This window comes from Tursiops truncatus, chromosome 4 (genome assembly GCF_011762595.2).
Source record: "Tursiops truncatus isolate mTurTru1 chromosome 4, mTurTru1.mat.Y, whole genome shotgun sequence".
Classification (NCBI taxonomy): domain Eukaryota; kingdom Metazoa; phylum Chordata; class Mammalia; order Artiodactyla; family Delphinidae; genus Tursiops; species Tursiops truncatus.
In genome coordinates, this window is record NC_047037.1 from 36,076,067 (window position 1) to 36,092,831 (window position 16,765).

Sequence of the window (16,765 nt, forward strand, 5' to 3'; positions counted from 1 at the left end):
AAACACATTTGTTTCCTTTGGTATGAGGAAAGCAGTAGAAATACTATGCATCTACTTTTTAAAAACCCTAACCTAGGGGCTTCCCTGGTGGCACAGTGGTTGAGAGTCCCCCTGCCGATGCAGGGGACATGGGTTCGTGCCCCGGTCCGGGAAGATGTGGGAAGATCCCACATGCCGCGGAGCAGCTGGGCCTGTGAGCCATGGCTGCTGAGCCTGCACGTCTGGAGCCTGTGCTCCGCAACGGGAGAGGCCACAACGGTGAGAGGCCTGCGTACCGCAAAAAAAAAAAAAAAAAACCCTAACCTGCTTATGTTTTCCAGTGATTAGAGTGAGATTTATGTTGAGGGTGGGAAGAAAGGTACTCAATAAATGAATGTTTGGTATTTGTTACTTTTAGAAATCTTCCTAAAGATTGATGAATCAGTCAATCTTCATGTGTGTGGTATATGTTGAAACCTCAGGAACTCTCCTAGTTCTAATAAAAAGCAATTGTTCAAGAAGCACTTGGCTATTGGTTTTCAACCGTGGTTTTTGTTTTTTTTTTTTCATTTGAATAACATTCAGAGATACTCGTCCTCTGAAAAATGTTATGAAACTAAAGTGCGGATTGGTGATGTTTTTCCCCTTGAGGACAGTAGAAGTAAGTTCAGGGGCTCTCTGATGTACCCAGCATGCTGCCAGGGAAGGCTGCTCGGCCCCCATCACGGTGCTCATTGCTCCTAACTGTCCACCTACCTCATCACCACTGGCACCAGCCGTCATCTCTGGAGAGATGGTCAAGGCCACACTTCCTCCTGGAGGAAGCTAAGGTCTCCGGAGCCGAGACTGGGAAAACTCCTGGCCATCTCTCTAAGCAAGCTTCATGTGAGGAGCCAGACCATAAGCCTCTGAGATCTAGGGGGAGAACAGAACTGGGGCTGCTTGTTGTTTTTTCTTTTCATATCTGCAAAATCATTCCAAAAATCATAACAAAACATAATGCGGTTTTTTTCTTTGGAAATACTGTCTTAGAATGATGAAAAAAATACTTAAAAAAAACAAAAGCCAGCAGCCCATTGAAATCATATGGGTGGAGATTTTGTGATGATTGCCCAGCTTTCCACTGCCTTTGGGAAGGTAAAGGTCTGTGGTGGTAATTATGTCACGAACGCATGCAATGGAGAAAGTCTACGTTGCCACACAGGGAGATGGTTTTTATTATTGTCACTAAAACAGACTAACCGATTCTTACAAATATTCTTTTCCTTTGGGTGTTGCTGCATAGTGCTAGCTTTGTACGTAAGGGTCTATTGTTCCTTGTTTCATAGTAAGAGCAGAACCTTCTGAAAAATAGGGCATTGAGAAATTCTAAAATATTCTTTTTCTTATATTTAGGAAATCAGGCTCACTTCATAGTCTACATCAGGGTCAGTCTCTTCTCAGAGGTTTTAAAGATTAGTTTCTCATTTACCTTTTTAAGTTCCCTTGCCTTTTTAAGTATCAAACGTTATACAAAAGGTAATACACGTTTGAGAAAGTGTTTATCCACTTTAAAACTTTAAAATGGGACTTCTCTGGTGGTCCAGTGGTTAAGACTCTGCGCTTCCACTGCAGGGGGCACAGGTTCCATCCCTGGTCGGGGAAGTTCCAAATGCCTCGTGGTGTGACTTTAAAATGTACTCAGTACCTATCAATTATACCATTCACATCTGCTTCTAGGAGGAGCAGAGAAAGCTAACAATAAAACACTATTATAAGAATACTGAAGAGACTAGGAGTAAATTGAAGGCAAGAGGGAGAAGGATAGTTACAGCAGGAAATGTAAGATAATGACTTCCTTTGAGAAGAAAGCTTGGCACCCAACTTCCTTGACAACAAGGAAACATAATAGACCCTGGTGAAATGTAAATGCCTTTTTTCCCCTACATTCTAAGGGCTATTGCAATATGAAACATCATGTCCAGATGGGATCTAGTTGATTATATGTTAGGATTTTAACAACTTTTGTGCGTGTCGATGGATCTGAATGGTGAGTTTTAGTCAAAATCAATCTGTCTTGAATCAGTAAACAAAGAAGGAGACGGTGGGGAACATTTCCTTGCATGAAGACATAGGCATCCTTGTCACCATCAAACAGAAAGGTCAGAGCCAAGAAGATTGAGGAATTCACCACGAGGCTCTTACATTTTATTGAATTAACAATCTGCATCAAACCCTTACCAGACATTAATATTTAAATGTTCTTCTTATCTCTAGTGCTACCAGTGGTTGAAGGAAAGGATTGTGAGTGAAGAAGGGAGAAAACAGCAAAACAAGCTGAAAGACCTTTCCCCGATTGCGGAGCGTCTGGGATGCACGCTACCTCAGCTAGCCGTGGGTGAGAAAGTCACTTGGGAGGGGAAGCCTTGCTGGATCACGGAAAATGAAATCATTCTCTTTTGCTGATCCACATCTCTTGCATGATAACATACCTATTGCAGGGGCAGATGATCTCTGAAGCATAGACTCCTGGTTCATGCTATCTAAAATGAGACATAGCATTAGATAGGTTTTTCAGAGTTCCCTAGAGTAGTTCCACATGCTGAAACACTTTTCTTACTTCCTTCTCCTTTCCCTTATAACACAGTTTAAACAAGAACACGTCAGTGAAAACGCACACATCCTCACAGTGTCAAGGGTGAGCACCCCTGATCTGTGTAGTGACATCCGTTGCTTCTGGTTCAATTTTCCATCCCCGTCGAAGGTAAGGCAGGTTTGGTGAGAGGCTGAGGAGCAGGGCTGCGAGCGTGGCCAAGGCTACTGCCACATGGAAGGCCTATCCCATGGGAGCAGCGTCACCGCGAAACTTCCAGAGCCACGACAGTGGCTCTTCCGACATAGTGGAGTCAATGAAAGGTCACGGTCATGGGTAACAATTGAAAGCCACGTTGCACCAGAACCGTCCTGTAGAAATATAACGTGCACCATGCGTTTAATCTTTAAATTTCCAGTGGCCATATTAAAATAGTAAAATGGAAATAGGTGAAATTAATTTTTAAATGGATTTTATTTAACCCAATATAGCCAACATATTATCATTTTTAACATGTAATAAATATAAAAAGTTACTGAGATATGTCACACTCTATTTTTCATACTAAGTCTTCAAAATCCAGAGTGTATTTTACACCTACAGTACATGTCAATTCAGGCTAAACACACTCCTGGGTTCAATAGCCACAAGTGGCTAGAGACTAGGGATTAGACAGAAAAGCATTTAAACTTTCAGTTCCCTTGCTGGAGAGTATCTGCCAGGCTCTGTGATGAGCTCTTTAATGCTCATCTTGTCTCCTTAATCGTGGGTCCCGCGAGGTGTATACTAATCGAGGTGTATACTAATCGTAGCCCTATCTTACAGATGTTAATGGAGTTTTGCTACTATTATCTTCACTTTACAAATGAAGAAGAGGCTGAAGAGAAAAGAATTCATGTGGTAGCTATGAGAAAAGAATAAAATGGGTATAGAGTCTAGAAAAAACTCCTAAGGATTAAAAAATAGCAGGAATTGGGACAAATCAGATACAGTGAGCCAACGAGATAAAAAGCTCAAGATAAGTTCTATGCAAATAAAATAAAAGGATATTTGTTAGATGCTTGACTCTTCTGAGGCTGGAAGGCAGGAAAATGGTAGCTGCAGTTAATAGTCACAGAAAGATGGAAATGGGAGATGGTTTTAGGAGGGAAATACCAGTTACCTAAGTATATGTGTAACTATTGCTGTAATCCTTTCTTCCAAAAAACAAAAAAACAAAGATTATATTTAATGTGATTAGTTAGCATGGCTGCTACTATGGCTTTAATGAGCCCAGTAAAAGGTATTAGCTATCGACCATTAGCAAGTTATTTAACCTGATTATCAATTTTCTCATCTGTAAAATGGGTATAGTAGTATATATCTTACAAACTTGTTGAGCAAAAGGAAATTATGTATGTAAAGAAAAGAGTAGGTGCTCAGTAACTGGTGAAGATAAGGATGAAGATGATGTTTTTGCAAAGAATTAGACACCCTCTGCTGAAACTCTGTCCACTCCTAGCTGTCATATATGGTCAGAGGCACAAGCACAAAGAGAAACACCTATTCTTAAACCATAGCCATAAATACAATCTTTAGGTGGTAACAAGAAAGCAAGTATTGAATCTAGCTCTGAAAGAGATAGAAGAACACTGTCTTTCTAAAGAGAAAATCTTTACAACATTTAGACTTTCACTGGATGTCAGATGTACATGACTCTTTACAGAGTCTGAGTTTAAATTAAAACGTGCTTTGTTTCTCCTTTTCCTCCCTCTGTGCCCCCAGATGTCTTTCTCGCCTGTCATTTTTTTCTTTTCTTTGTAAACAGGGAGTTTTGTTTTTAACCACAGAACTCTCAAACCAAGAGGGAAATTATTTCCAGGCATATTACCTTTGATCTGCTAGAAGCGTGTCGGGGGAGGGGAGATCCTCGGGCAGGAAACAAACTACTTCAACCCAACTGTGGGCTGGTGCCCGTGTCTCACGCCTGCACAGGAGCCAGCATTCACACCTTGCTCATAGACACTCTGGATGTGCCTGTGGGGGACCCTTGAGTAGATGCTAAATACCTGGAATCATCTACGTTACCTCTGGCCTTGGCCAGCTCTACCCAGTGGGTTCTCCTACATGGCCCAGCAGCCCATGGGGGAATCATGTGTTGCTGGCATCAGGTAGTTTATGGGCAATAATTCTCTCAGTGCCCTGCTTTGCCCTCAGAACTTCCACTAGTGCCAAAAAAGAGTTCTAAGTGCAAAGTAGGAAATAAGGCAGCCAAAAAAAGAAAATAGAAAGAAAAAGCCCAGGATCACTTGGCTTCTTGCCTTCATAGAGCATTATTTTTCCCACGTGGAAGGATTTAGTGATTGCCTTAAAAGGTCTGAGTGTGGTAACAGCTTAACAGTAGCAGTTGACAGCATGGCCTGACCAAATGGGGGCAGAAGAAGAGGTGTTCAGGGATGTCCATCAATCATCCACGTCTCCGTTTATTCAACAAACATCTAATGAGCACCTACTATGTGCAGGTGCTGGGCCGGGTGCTGAGCATCCAACTGCAAATAACACACACCTCACAGTCTGGTGGGCAAGTCAAGAAATTAACAGATAATTTTAATATAGTGTGAGAGTAAAATAATTGAGAAGGGCAGGGTGGGCCGGAGGCAGGGGTGGGGGGTGGGTTTGGAAGTAAAATGTAGGAGCTCCCAACCCGGCCTGGGACTCAGGGAAGGACTTTAGGAGAAGGCGGTGCCTACGAGGAATCCCAGATGATGAGTAGATATTAGTGAGGCAAAGGAAGGGAGGAGGCAAAGGGACATTCCAGACCCAGGGGACCGCTTGAGCCAAGGGCTTGGGGAGGAGAAACACAGCATGATATTTGGGGTTGGAGAGGATTTACAAATAGTGCTGTTGGAGCACTAAGTTCAAGGCAGGGAGTGAGGAGACCGGAAGCTGGAGTGGAGGGCTTTCTAGTAAGGTTTGAGAAGTGAGAGCTTCACCTCACAGGACCAGGATCCCGTCAGGCACACGTTGAAGAATGTTTAGCAGGCAAGTGACTTGAACAGATTTGTATCTGGAGAAGCTACTGCTGGATGTGTGCGGGGTAGGCAGGGACAATCCAAACAAGATGTAGGAAAACCAGTTGTGCAGGAGAGATGGTGAGGGCCTGAGGGAGTGGACAATTGAACCAGAGCAGTGATTCTCCAAGTGTGTTACCATATCCACACACTGGAATACTATTCCGCAATAAAAGAAATAATATACTGACCCATGCTATAACGTGGATGAACCGCACAGACATTATGCTAAGTGAAAGAAGTCAGACACAAAAGACGTACTCCATGATTCCATTTAGGTGAAATGTCCAGAAATAATAAATCCATAGGGGCACAAAGTAGATGAGTGGTTTCCTTGGGTTGGGGGTAGAAATGGGATAACTGTGAATGGGTATGAAGGATCTTATTGGGATGATGGGAATGTTCTAAAACTGGATTTTAAATGGTGATGATTGCACACATGATAAATGTATGAAAAATTATTGAATTGTACACCTAAAATGGGTACATTTTACCTCAATAAAGTTGTTTAAAAAAAAAAGAGTACCTGTACCGGCAGCATCAGCATCACCTGGGAACTTGTCAGAAATGCAGATCCTCAGGCCCCACTCCAGACGTTCTGGGTCAGAAACGCAAGGTGAAGCACTGAGTAATCAATGTTTCACAGGCCCTCCAGGTGACTGAGGCATGCTAAAATTTGAGAATTACTGGATTAGAGAAATATTTAGGAAGGACAATCAACTAGATGACAATTAAAAGGGAATGTGGGATCAGAAAAGGACAGTGCCCAAGGATAACTCCCAGGTTTCTGGTTTGGGAGGCCAAGTTACTGGTGATGCCACCAAATGAGATTGGTAACCCAAGAGGGACAGGCTTATTAGTTAAGTAGCAAGAAGTTCACAGTGGCTGTGGGGTGTCTAGCAGGGACATCCAGCAGACACTGCATCCCTGGGCCTAGAGCAATATCTAGTTCCAGGCAGGTACAAACTGCAAAGTCTACTTGAACCACAGGGAGTTTCCTGGGCACCCTGGCTTCTGACATGGTGAGAAGGGGACTGGGATGTGAGGGGGATGCAGGGAGTCTCATCGGGCCTTTTACAAGTTTAAGAGGAGAAGGGTAGGGTGGCAGCTACACAGGTATGAAGGGCCTGAGGAGGCTTATTTTAGAATGGGAGAAATTTGATTATGCCTTCTTGATAAAGAGAAAGAGGATAGTAAGAAATCAAACATCCAGGAGAGCAAGAGAGGGGGAGGAATAATGGATGAATCAAATCCAAGAAAAGGCAAAAGGAATGGGACCAGGGCAGAGTTTGGCTTTGAACAGACAGCACCCCATAGCCTCTGAAACTGGAGTATGAGTGTGTGTACTTGTGTCCGTAGGTGAGTGGGAAATTAAGGAATATGCTACCTGAGGGACTCAATTTTCTACATAAAGTAGGCAGCTAGGCCATCTGCTGAGAGGGAGGAGGCCTGGGTTGAAGAGGGTTTAAGGGTAGAGGTTGCTAGAGGCAGAGGAGGGGTGAGGGGTTTGAGGGCTGGTGAGAGAGACGGTCTCCCCAGAATGAACCTCGCATCAGGAAGAAAGGCAGGTCCAGAGAGGGCTGACAGGTCAGTGGAGACAGAGGACCCAGGTACCCAGAATCTACACGGACTCTATGTAACAGATGAGGGGAAAGTGAGAGCATGAATGAGATGGAAAAGACAGATGCAAACAGGAATCCAGACGTTCGCCCAGGAGCAGTGTCAGGTGTCTTCAGGAACAAGACAGTGTTCCTGGGCTGGGCAGCTAGACTGGATGCCCCAGTTGCGGGGCAGAGGAGCCCTAGGCCCACAGTTCACGTGCACGGATTCTACCGAGTCCTCCACACAACAGGGGTTGCTGCTGACGTTTTTAATCCTGGAGCATGCTGTCCATCCTCCCCCCAAATTAATATGTTTTGGTTGTGACAACGGAAGCTACAAATGGTGTGTGCAAACTCATCAACAGTCAGAAGTGCTTTGACTTCCTGACCGACTGCTCTCTCTTCCCAGCGTGGTGCCTGAGAAACGAGGGTGTGAGTTCCGTGCTCCTGGGATCATCCACTCCTGAACAACTCATTGAAAACCTCGGTGCCATTCAGGCAAGTACTGCAGCCCTTTCCAACCAACTCCAGGGAGTTTCCTGGTGCCTTTGAAGATGCCCCCAGGCAGTGTCCCATCTCCCCACCTCTGTCCTTCATTGTGTCACAGCTGAGTTGCATGAAAGCCCCTAATATAGGGAATAGGCTACTTGTTCCTAGATAGGGGAAGAAGGGAAATGGGGACAAAGGCAAAAGAAGCAACAGAACTTTCACAGTATGTGGATCCAGGGATGTCCTCTGCTGATTAACAGGCAGTCTCCTCCGGGCTCATTTCTCAGGATGGCTTGTGTCTGTGGGACACTGTATTCTATGACCCAAGCAATGTTACACCTGACGACTGGGTTCCCAGGTCGAACCACACAAGCCTGCCTAATAACCAGCTTGAAATGTAGTAGCCGTAGGACAATATCCACACATCATGTATTTACTTTTTTCCCCACAAATATTTATTGCCAGTCTACAGTGTGCCAGGCCCCTCATTTCTGCTCTCCTAGCATCCTGGATCTCTCTCCCCATCACAGCACTTACGATAACATAGTATAATCGCCTGTCTCCCCTGAGGTCAGAGACTTGTGTCTTTCTTGCTTCTCCACTGATTTTCCAGTTCCTAGACTCTATGGCCCTTAGTCAACACTCAAGAAATACCTATTGAATGAATGAATGTTTGACACTTTTAAGACAAATAGGCTCAGAATTCCAGGATCACATCTCCCTAACGGCAATTTCAGGAGCGCCCACCCCCATTCCCTCCCCTGCAGGGATTGCTAGGCCTGGAGGAAGCCTGCAGCTGTACTTGGGGAGCCTGTAAGGCAGCAGGAGGGGAAGTGGGAGAGAGATGTTCCTGGGAGTTCTGAGGAGAGGGTGGAGGTTGGTGGCTGTGGTGACCATCCCCTGCCCCCAAAGGTCACATCTCGGTCCTGAGCCTGCCCCACTCTCAGCCCAGCCAGAGGCTGCAGGAACGAGCCCCTCCACGGCTCTTGCCGTAGCTGTATCACCTGCCCAAACAGAAGTGCCTCACAGCTTCTCCCCTGTCCATCTGTCCCCGAAACCAGCACTTAGCCCTGTTACCTCTCCCAGAAGGAAGTAGATGGAGGTGGGGACAAGCTTGATTAAACTTAAAACTTTAAAAAATCCTTTTGAAGAATAGCCTTGAATATGCTGGCAGATAAACGGTGCAGACCTTCTTCTCTACCGTCACCTTTCTTAGGGCTGTGCAGCTGGGTGATCATCTCTGCCTCTCAGCTTCTGAGAATTCCTCCCAGATTGTGGGGTTCCCTGTCCCTGCTCCCTCTTAAGAAAGCCTCCCCACCTTTTCTTATTTTCACTTGTGCTCTGGGAACAGATAAAGGCTCCGCAATGACGAGGAGGAAACGGGAACAGTCTATACACAAAAGCACTGAAATGCAACCCAGTGATTTCAATTCCACTAATACTCATTGAGTGCTTATTCTGCGTCTGGCACCATGCTAGGCAGAGAGTGTTCCGAGATAAGCACAGGACGGTGCCCTCAAGAGCTCACGGGCTGCCTGAGAAAGAGGGAATTAAGACTCACTCTTCTATCCCGTGGTTCATTCAGGAGATCTCTGAGAGCTTACTCTGTACTCAGCACTGGGGACACCACAGGAAACCAGAAAGATATTACCCATCCTTCAAGGAGCTTATATTCCAGTGGCAGAGGCACATGATAAAGAAACATATAAAATAATTTCAAGTGAGAAGGTTTACTAAGTAACTAAAGATGGTATTGTAATAGAGACTAACTGGGAAATGAGTGAGCCCACTTTAGATAATGTCCTTGCCAAAAGCTCCTCTGGGATATGCTTATTCTGAAGCCTTCAAGTGGAGGATGCAGCACGTGAAAAGCCCTGGAAGGAGCAGACACACAGAAGAGCAGTACAAAGGCCCTGAGACGCAGACGCACTTGGCTTTTTCCAGGAAGCACCAGCCTAAGGCAAATGTGGTCAACATGCAGTGAGCATAAAGGACGGTGGGCGCGGGCAGGGGACAGGTCACACGGAACACTAGAGAAGTCAGAATTTTGTTCTACTCACAGCAAATCCTTTGGAGGGTTTTAAGAGGAGGAAGATTGCTTTGGCTGTTGTGTGAAAAGCAGAATGAAGAAAGGCAAGGACAGGTTGTCCGGGTGACGGGTGATGGTGGCTTGGACTAGCAAGGATGGTGGCCATGAAGGTCAAGGAGTCTGCAGGTTTTGGAAAGAGAGGCATGACTTGCAGATGGCTTGGCAAGAAAAAGGATTCCTGTCAGCTAATAGAGTGATGGCTGCCATTGCAAGGGGGGACTCATACTGCCTGGGATGGTAAAAAAGAGAAAAGGTAGTTCCTGGGCTGTGGCAATACTCCAGGTAGCCAAAGATAACATTTCAGAGGAAAACTGAGGCAGTCATCTTGCCAAAGCACTTCCTCCCTAGCAAGGCTCTGGCTGGTGGCACGATGGGGCTTCCATGCTCAAAGGGTAAGAGAAAAGGGATGTTGTCCAAGCAGGGAGGCTGCTACCAGGAGGGTTTACCTTCCCTTTTCCCTTTCTACTCCACCTCCCGTGAGCCCAGCGCCACAGATTCCACCCTTGGCAGGCTGTAACTGGGCCCCTTGATGTGGTGAGAGTAGATTGTGTGGCTGGGGGCTCCCTGCAGCAGTTGGTGGGACTGGATAGAAAGAGTGCAGTGCCAGCATCTATAAGGAAAAGAAGTTTCTAATGGGCACAGGAAGGCAGCTGCTCCAAGGAGCGAATGTGCCTAACGTGAGCATAAACTAGAGAGGCATTTATAAATCAGAGCCTCAAGAGATGAGAGGCTGGAGAGGAGCCACAGCTGCAGGCAGCCCATCACCTGCACAGGTCCCCACCCTCCAGCCTTAAAGCACCTCGAGGCTCCCCACCATCCACTCAGAGAAGTCCAGGCTCCTCAGCAGTCGGGCCTTCCCGTCCACGGCTCATCTCCCCTCCCCTCCCTTCCCTGGGATCCTAATCCCCAGAATAGTGGCCCTCCTCCTGCAAAGTGTCCACCACCCCAGGCTGGCCAAATCCGGCTCCATCCCCAAGGTCCATCTTGACAGTGACCCAGTCCTGGGAGAGCTCCCCTAATGCCTCCAGCCGGCAACGCTAGCCAGACCTCCCCTCACCCGCCAATTACTGCAGTCAGGATACTACTACGCGTGCAACTTGCTAGCTCATGGGATGTTTGTGTGACCTGCAGGGACGAAAATGTTTTAAAACAGTTGCCAACATTAAAAAATTGGGCAACTTCCCATAAAATTCTTCATGTATGGCTTCTCTTGAACATTTAGGTCTTATAACACTATTATTTTTTCATGTTTTATTCAAGTACTTTTATGGTTTCATTTTACTAATGTTTAGATCTCTTTTCTTATTGGTGTAGTGAATGAAGAGTTTTTTTCCTCACATGGCTAGCCCACTGTATTCTAGACACAAAACTTCCAACCAGCTTCTAGATTTGAGTCTCAGTGTTGCAGTCTCACATTTAAATCGCACAGTAACTGAGATCCTCTGATGCTCCAAGGCTAGTGGGAAACCAAATGTGCTTTAGCTTCATTCAGAGAGGAAAATGTTACCAGACCAGTGAGGAAGGAGCTCTACCACCCTGCCAAACCCTGAGGCTTCTGGGGAGAGCATGTGAGTGGAGACAAGGTCACGCTGGCCAACATGACTGCAGCAGAGGAAGGGTGAGGTGGAAACCTCAGAATCAGTCATCATGAATGTATTTCACCACAGACTCCACACAGGCTCAGACTATTCCTGCAAGAAGCCTGCCTCTGTCCCTTGTCTTATGGTGTAATGTGTGCCCTTGGCCCACTTCTTGCAATAAATGCTTGCTGGCCCTAGATGATCTCATCCTTCCCCAGGGCTTCATTGAGCATGACCGTGCAAATGACTTGCAAATTCTCAACTCCAGTCCTTCCACTGCCACTAAGCTCCACAGCTGCCCTTCTGGCTGCCTGCAAGTCACTTCTACGTGGGATCCCAAAGGCACCTTCACCTCAGCATATCCTACCCCAAACTTAGGCTCCAAACTTCTCCTCCTGTGGTCTCTCAACAATTAATTACCTACACCAGCATCTTCCTAGTCACCCAGTCGTGAGATCACCATCAGCCTCCAGAATGTCCCGCAGAGGCACTCTCCTTTTCTCCTCCACCGCCACTGTCCAGTTAAGGCTCTCAGTGTCTGGCTAGGACTGCAACAAATTTCTAACATGTGTCCCCTTTCAATCTCCTTCCAACTCTTCCTTCAGAATACCTCCATGTGTCTGATGGGGTCACTCCCAGCTAAGAAGTCCTGAGAAGTTCCCCACCACCTACAGCATAAAGTCCCAACTCCAAAAAATGGCATTCAAGGCCTTCCGCTGTTTACCTCAACTTCCCTTTCCTCTATTCCCACCATCCCCACCCCTCCCCCACTCACTCTACACTTGCATCACCCCGTTTCACAGACTTTTCACTTCTTCATGCTGTTCCATCTACCTGGGATGCCTGTTAACCTGTGGCCATCCTTCACCAGGATTCTGTCCACCAGCTGGACTGAATCTCTCCTTAGTCTCTAGACCTGTGCTATCCACTACTGTAGCCTCTGGCCACCTGTGGCTATTAAAGCTAATCCAAATGGAGATGCGCTCCAAGTGTAAAATGTACCCTAGATTTCAAAGATTTAGTACTTAAAAACATGTAAAGCATCTAATAATATTCTATACTGACTACCTGTTCAAATGATATTTCGAATATAATGGAGTAAAACATGTATTAATTTCACCTGCTTTCTACTTTCATTACTGTGGCCACTAGAAAATCTAAATTTACATATATGGCTCTCATTTCTATTGGACAGAGCTGCTCTAGATATTCTATATTTCTATGAGCCTTCATTTACTCAGTCAACCAATAATTATGAGCACCTACTATGGGCCAAGTACTCTTACGGGCTCTGGAGATAAAGTGTGAACAAAACAAGGCCCCTGACTTTAGGGAGCTTCCTGTCTGCTGGGGAGGTAGCATTCTGGTGGTGGTTTATAAATGTATCCAATTCTAGATGACTTTGCTTAATATTGAGCACAAAGAACAAGTACCAAGTACTAACCACATTCTTTGTTCCTCTCATGCTCTCAGGTTCTCCCAAAGATGACATCACACGTGGTAAATGAGATCGATAACATATTGCGCAACAAGCCCTACAGCAAAAAGGACTATAGATCATAAGGCAGTGCATGAGCCGCAGAAGCTGCATGGGTAAAGCAGCAGTCTATACAGGTACAGAACGGTGTTACTAGCCGGTGTTCTGAATCACTTAGCAGCCCACTGCTCAACCTCTAGTTTCCCCGGATTCTGAGGTTTCTGCTGTCGCTACCACTGTGCACCTGAATTATGAACACATCTGAAAACTCACAACCAGGAAAATCCATTCTATTTTCTTATCTGGGACTGCAGTCACCTGTTCTTACATTGCTCTGTACATCTCATGTTTATGCAAAGGAAAGCATGTGGCGGGGGAAAGACATACTACCTTCAGGCATTTAGTAACTTAAAGAAGGTTGTACAGATATATTTTTTCAAATGAACAACATCCACAGATGCAATGTGGATTGCATCAGAAAGAGTAGGCTCTGTTCACTCCGAAGTCTTGCTTGAAAAATCAGCTGAAACAATTTTACATTTTTTTTTCTATTTTCACATTCATGTTAGCAAGAGTTGTTTTCACTTGTCATTCAACAGAAGTGAAATGCCTAGGTATTTGCTTTCGTTACCTTTTAAATATTTAGTGTTGCTTGGCCTCAAAAATGGCCCTGTATAGCAATTCCTCCAAGGTGGTCTATTAGGATTCTAATGTTATGTCCATTTGCATGGAGAGATGGTAAAAGGATGAAGACCCTAGTCTTTAACCAGAGACAGTCTGGTTAACTTATGAAAGGGAGAATTACACTACTATGGAAGCCTAGCTTTGAATAAAATGTATCTGCAATGAAGTGTTCATTTTTACCTACATTTTCCTAAAACCTGCTTTATACTTTTGACTGCTTGTAGGCACAGCTTCTGCAAGTTTAAATATTTGAGCTTTAAAAATAAATATACACATGCTCAGTTTTGTAAGTAAATCTGTAAAATACCCAGAAAGGCAAATGTTTGCTGTTTAATTAGCACTGGGATTTTACATGCTTGGTGTTTTTGAGAAGTTATTAACATGAAAGTGAATCATGGGCTTTGAGAAAAATGCTGTCACTACTCAGCATATGCTGGGTGAAGCAACTTGCCCAAAGAAAAGTAAATGTTAAAGAACTTCCTAATTCCATAATCACACTGTGTGCATTAAACTATATGCATGAAAGTTCTTTGCATGGATTAATGGGGCCTAGCCTTGTGGCACGCAGAAGCTGAGGTATATCCCGCCCTGCCACTACTTGGCTACCTACTCTCATGAATATATGACTTGAGAAAAACTGACAGTATACTGCGCGTACCTGTAAGGAGGGAGAAAACTTTTTTCCCCACTTTTAAGGTGTATGTAGAGGGGGGAGGGTCCTCTATCTCTATTTGGACACCTGAGCATGTACGAAATTCTAATTTAATTTTCTGGCCAACAGGACCCCATGTAGAAACCACTGAGACTTACAGAAGAAATGTACTATCAGCTTAAAATGCTATTTTCTGCCATCATTTCCAGATATGTATTTCATGATTAAGTTCTCAAACTTAAAATGTTAGTGTGACGTACCAACAAATTTTCTTTTTGATTACTATTACCTGTATTCTAATAGGGAAACAGTGCGTTTTTTACCCAAGAGTATCAGATTAATGATGGAAATGGATCATTTTTCAGTTGTTCATTGTGCATTCTATCAATCCAGTATGCATAAATGAGCTGAAGTTGTCTAATTGGAACTGCAGTTTATTTGCTTAGAGTAATAAAAGCATTTGTGCATTTAATCTCACAATTAGTTTTTATCTGATCTATCATTATAAGGCTATATATATATCATTATAGGAGATATATACACACACACACCCATCTTCATAAAACAGGCAGTAAGAATCACTTAAATAAAAATAATGTTGGGGGCTTCCCTGGTGGCGCAGTGGTTGAGAGTCTGCCTGCCGATGCAGGGGACACGGGTTCGTGCCCCGGTCCGGGAAGATCCCACATGCCGCGGAGCGGCTGGGCCCGTGAGCCGTGGCCGCTGAGCCTGCGCGTTCAGAGCCTGTGCTGCGCAACGGGAGAGGCCACAACAGTGAGAGGTCCGCGTACCGCAAAAAAAAAAATGTTGGCAGGTAAGCTGCACTGAGTGATACCTAACAGAAATAGATTTATCAAAAGATTTAATTTGCAACCCAGACTTTTTTTCTCTTGTTAATGGAGAAAATGATTAGCTACTGGAGATATTTCTCCTTGGGTTTTAGATATGTTCCGTACTAAGGTTAAAGCTTCTCAAACGCATTTAAAAGAACCTGCAAATTAAAATCAAATACCAACATTGCTTGGCCGTGGGAACATCTAGTTTTATATACAAATCATGTGCCATGGTAAATATACTAGATAAGTACATTTCACAGTTCTATCCTTAAGAAAAATTTCCATGCACTCTCATTTTCCTTTCTTTTCTGGAAAGATTTCCTTGGCAGAGAACATACCATTCCAAAGGGTAACCTGGGTGGCAGCCAGCCACACACTGAAACCTCAGCCAAGGGAAATGAAAACTAGAAGCCCTGTGCCTGGCTTCCCACTGTAAGAACTGCCACTTCATCTTCATCCGCAGTGTGCAGCAAGGGTCACCAGGTTGATGGCAGGGCTTCAAGGGGCCTTCGCCACCTCTGAGACCACCCCACTCCCTGCAAATGAGGAACCCAGGCCTGAAGAGATTAAAGGACTCGCCCAAACTCATACTGCAAGTTGATGGCAGAACCAGGCCTAGAACCCAAGTATTTTGTGTTCCAGTCCAGTGCTCTTTTAGGGGTGATTTTTTTTAGCTTTAAAGCTTTATGAAAAAGTGTGTGTGATTTTTTAAGTTAAAAAAACTTGGAAATGAATCCAAATTCAGGATCAGTTAAGAAGGAAAGGTCAAAGAAATGCAATGAAAACTCATGAAGGCCAATGAGAAGTTCATCTGTAACCACCTCCATGAAAATCAAACCAACCACCCAAAAGACCCTCCTAATCTTCAATGAATCCCCCTACTTGGGAGTCCAAGGAGGTGTGGGAGATAACCCCTTACAGCCCTTACAAGCATTTGATCAGTAACTACAAAAATATGCATTTACATGCATGGGAAATTAATGGTTAACATGAAATAATGTAATAAAGATGATATACTTAATCACATGGTTCTTACGAAGAAGTCTAAGGAAAATATAAATTTTACAAAGCAAAACTTAATGATACTCAATAAGCAAGACCTTTTGGGAATTCTCTGGCGGTCCAGCTGTTAGGACTCTGTGCTTTCACTGCTGAGGGCGTGGGTTCAATCCCTGGTCAGGGAACTAAGATCCCACAAGCCATGCGGTGTGACCAAAAAAAGAAAAAACTTAGTAAGACCTTTCATAAGAATTTTGGGTATAAAGCCAATCTCCACATTTGTTAACTTCAAACTTGCTTCAAATTATTCTATCCAAGTTAGAATAATATACCATATAGGTCAACCAGTAGATTTTTACTGGCTAAGAATAATTTCAACCCAAGTATTAAGTTATAAATGAACTTCTAACTTATCACAAGGGGTGTAAAAACAGGAATTAAATCACTTTGAATCCCAATTACAGCAAAACCCCTTTTATTTTACTGGTGTTGGATAAGAGGCATTTTTTTGTTTTGTTTTTTTAGCGGTACGCGGGCCTCTCACTGTTGTGGCCTCTACCGTTGTGGAGCACAGCCTCCGGACGCGCAGGCTCAACGTCCACGGCTCACGGGCCCAGCCGCTCCGTGGCATGTGGGATCTTCCCACACCGGGGCACGAACCCGTATCCCCTGCATCAGCAGGTGGACTCTCAACCACTGCGCCACCAGGGAAGCCCGATAAGAGGTATTTTTAAGATAAAAATTCTCCAGCAGGCTT

The 16,765-nt window shown here is 44.6% G+C and overlaps 1 protein-coding gene across 2 annotated transcripts in view; it reads left to right on the forward strand.

The window, feature by feature from the left end:
- KCNAB1 (potassium voltage-gated channel subfamily A regulatory beta subunit 1) overlaps positions 1–14,698 on the forward strand; it is a 396,177-nt gene extending 381,479 nt beyond the window's left edge. For both annotated transcript variants that reach the window (XM_019946228.3, XM_019946229.2), the window contains exons 12-14: positions 2,236–2,356; positions 7,612–7,700; positions 12,834–14,698. In XM_019946228.3, coding sequence (XP_019801787.1) covers positions 2,236–2,356; positions 7,612–7,700; positions 12,834–12,923 — 300 coding nt within the window. In that variant the 3' untranslated portion in view covers positions 12,924–14,698. The remainder of the gene's footprint in view (positions 1–2,235; positions 2,357–7,611; positions 7,701–12,833) is intronic.
- The last annotated feature ends 2,067 nt before the right edge of the window (positions 14,699–16,765 follow it).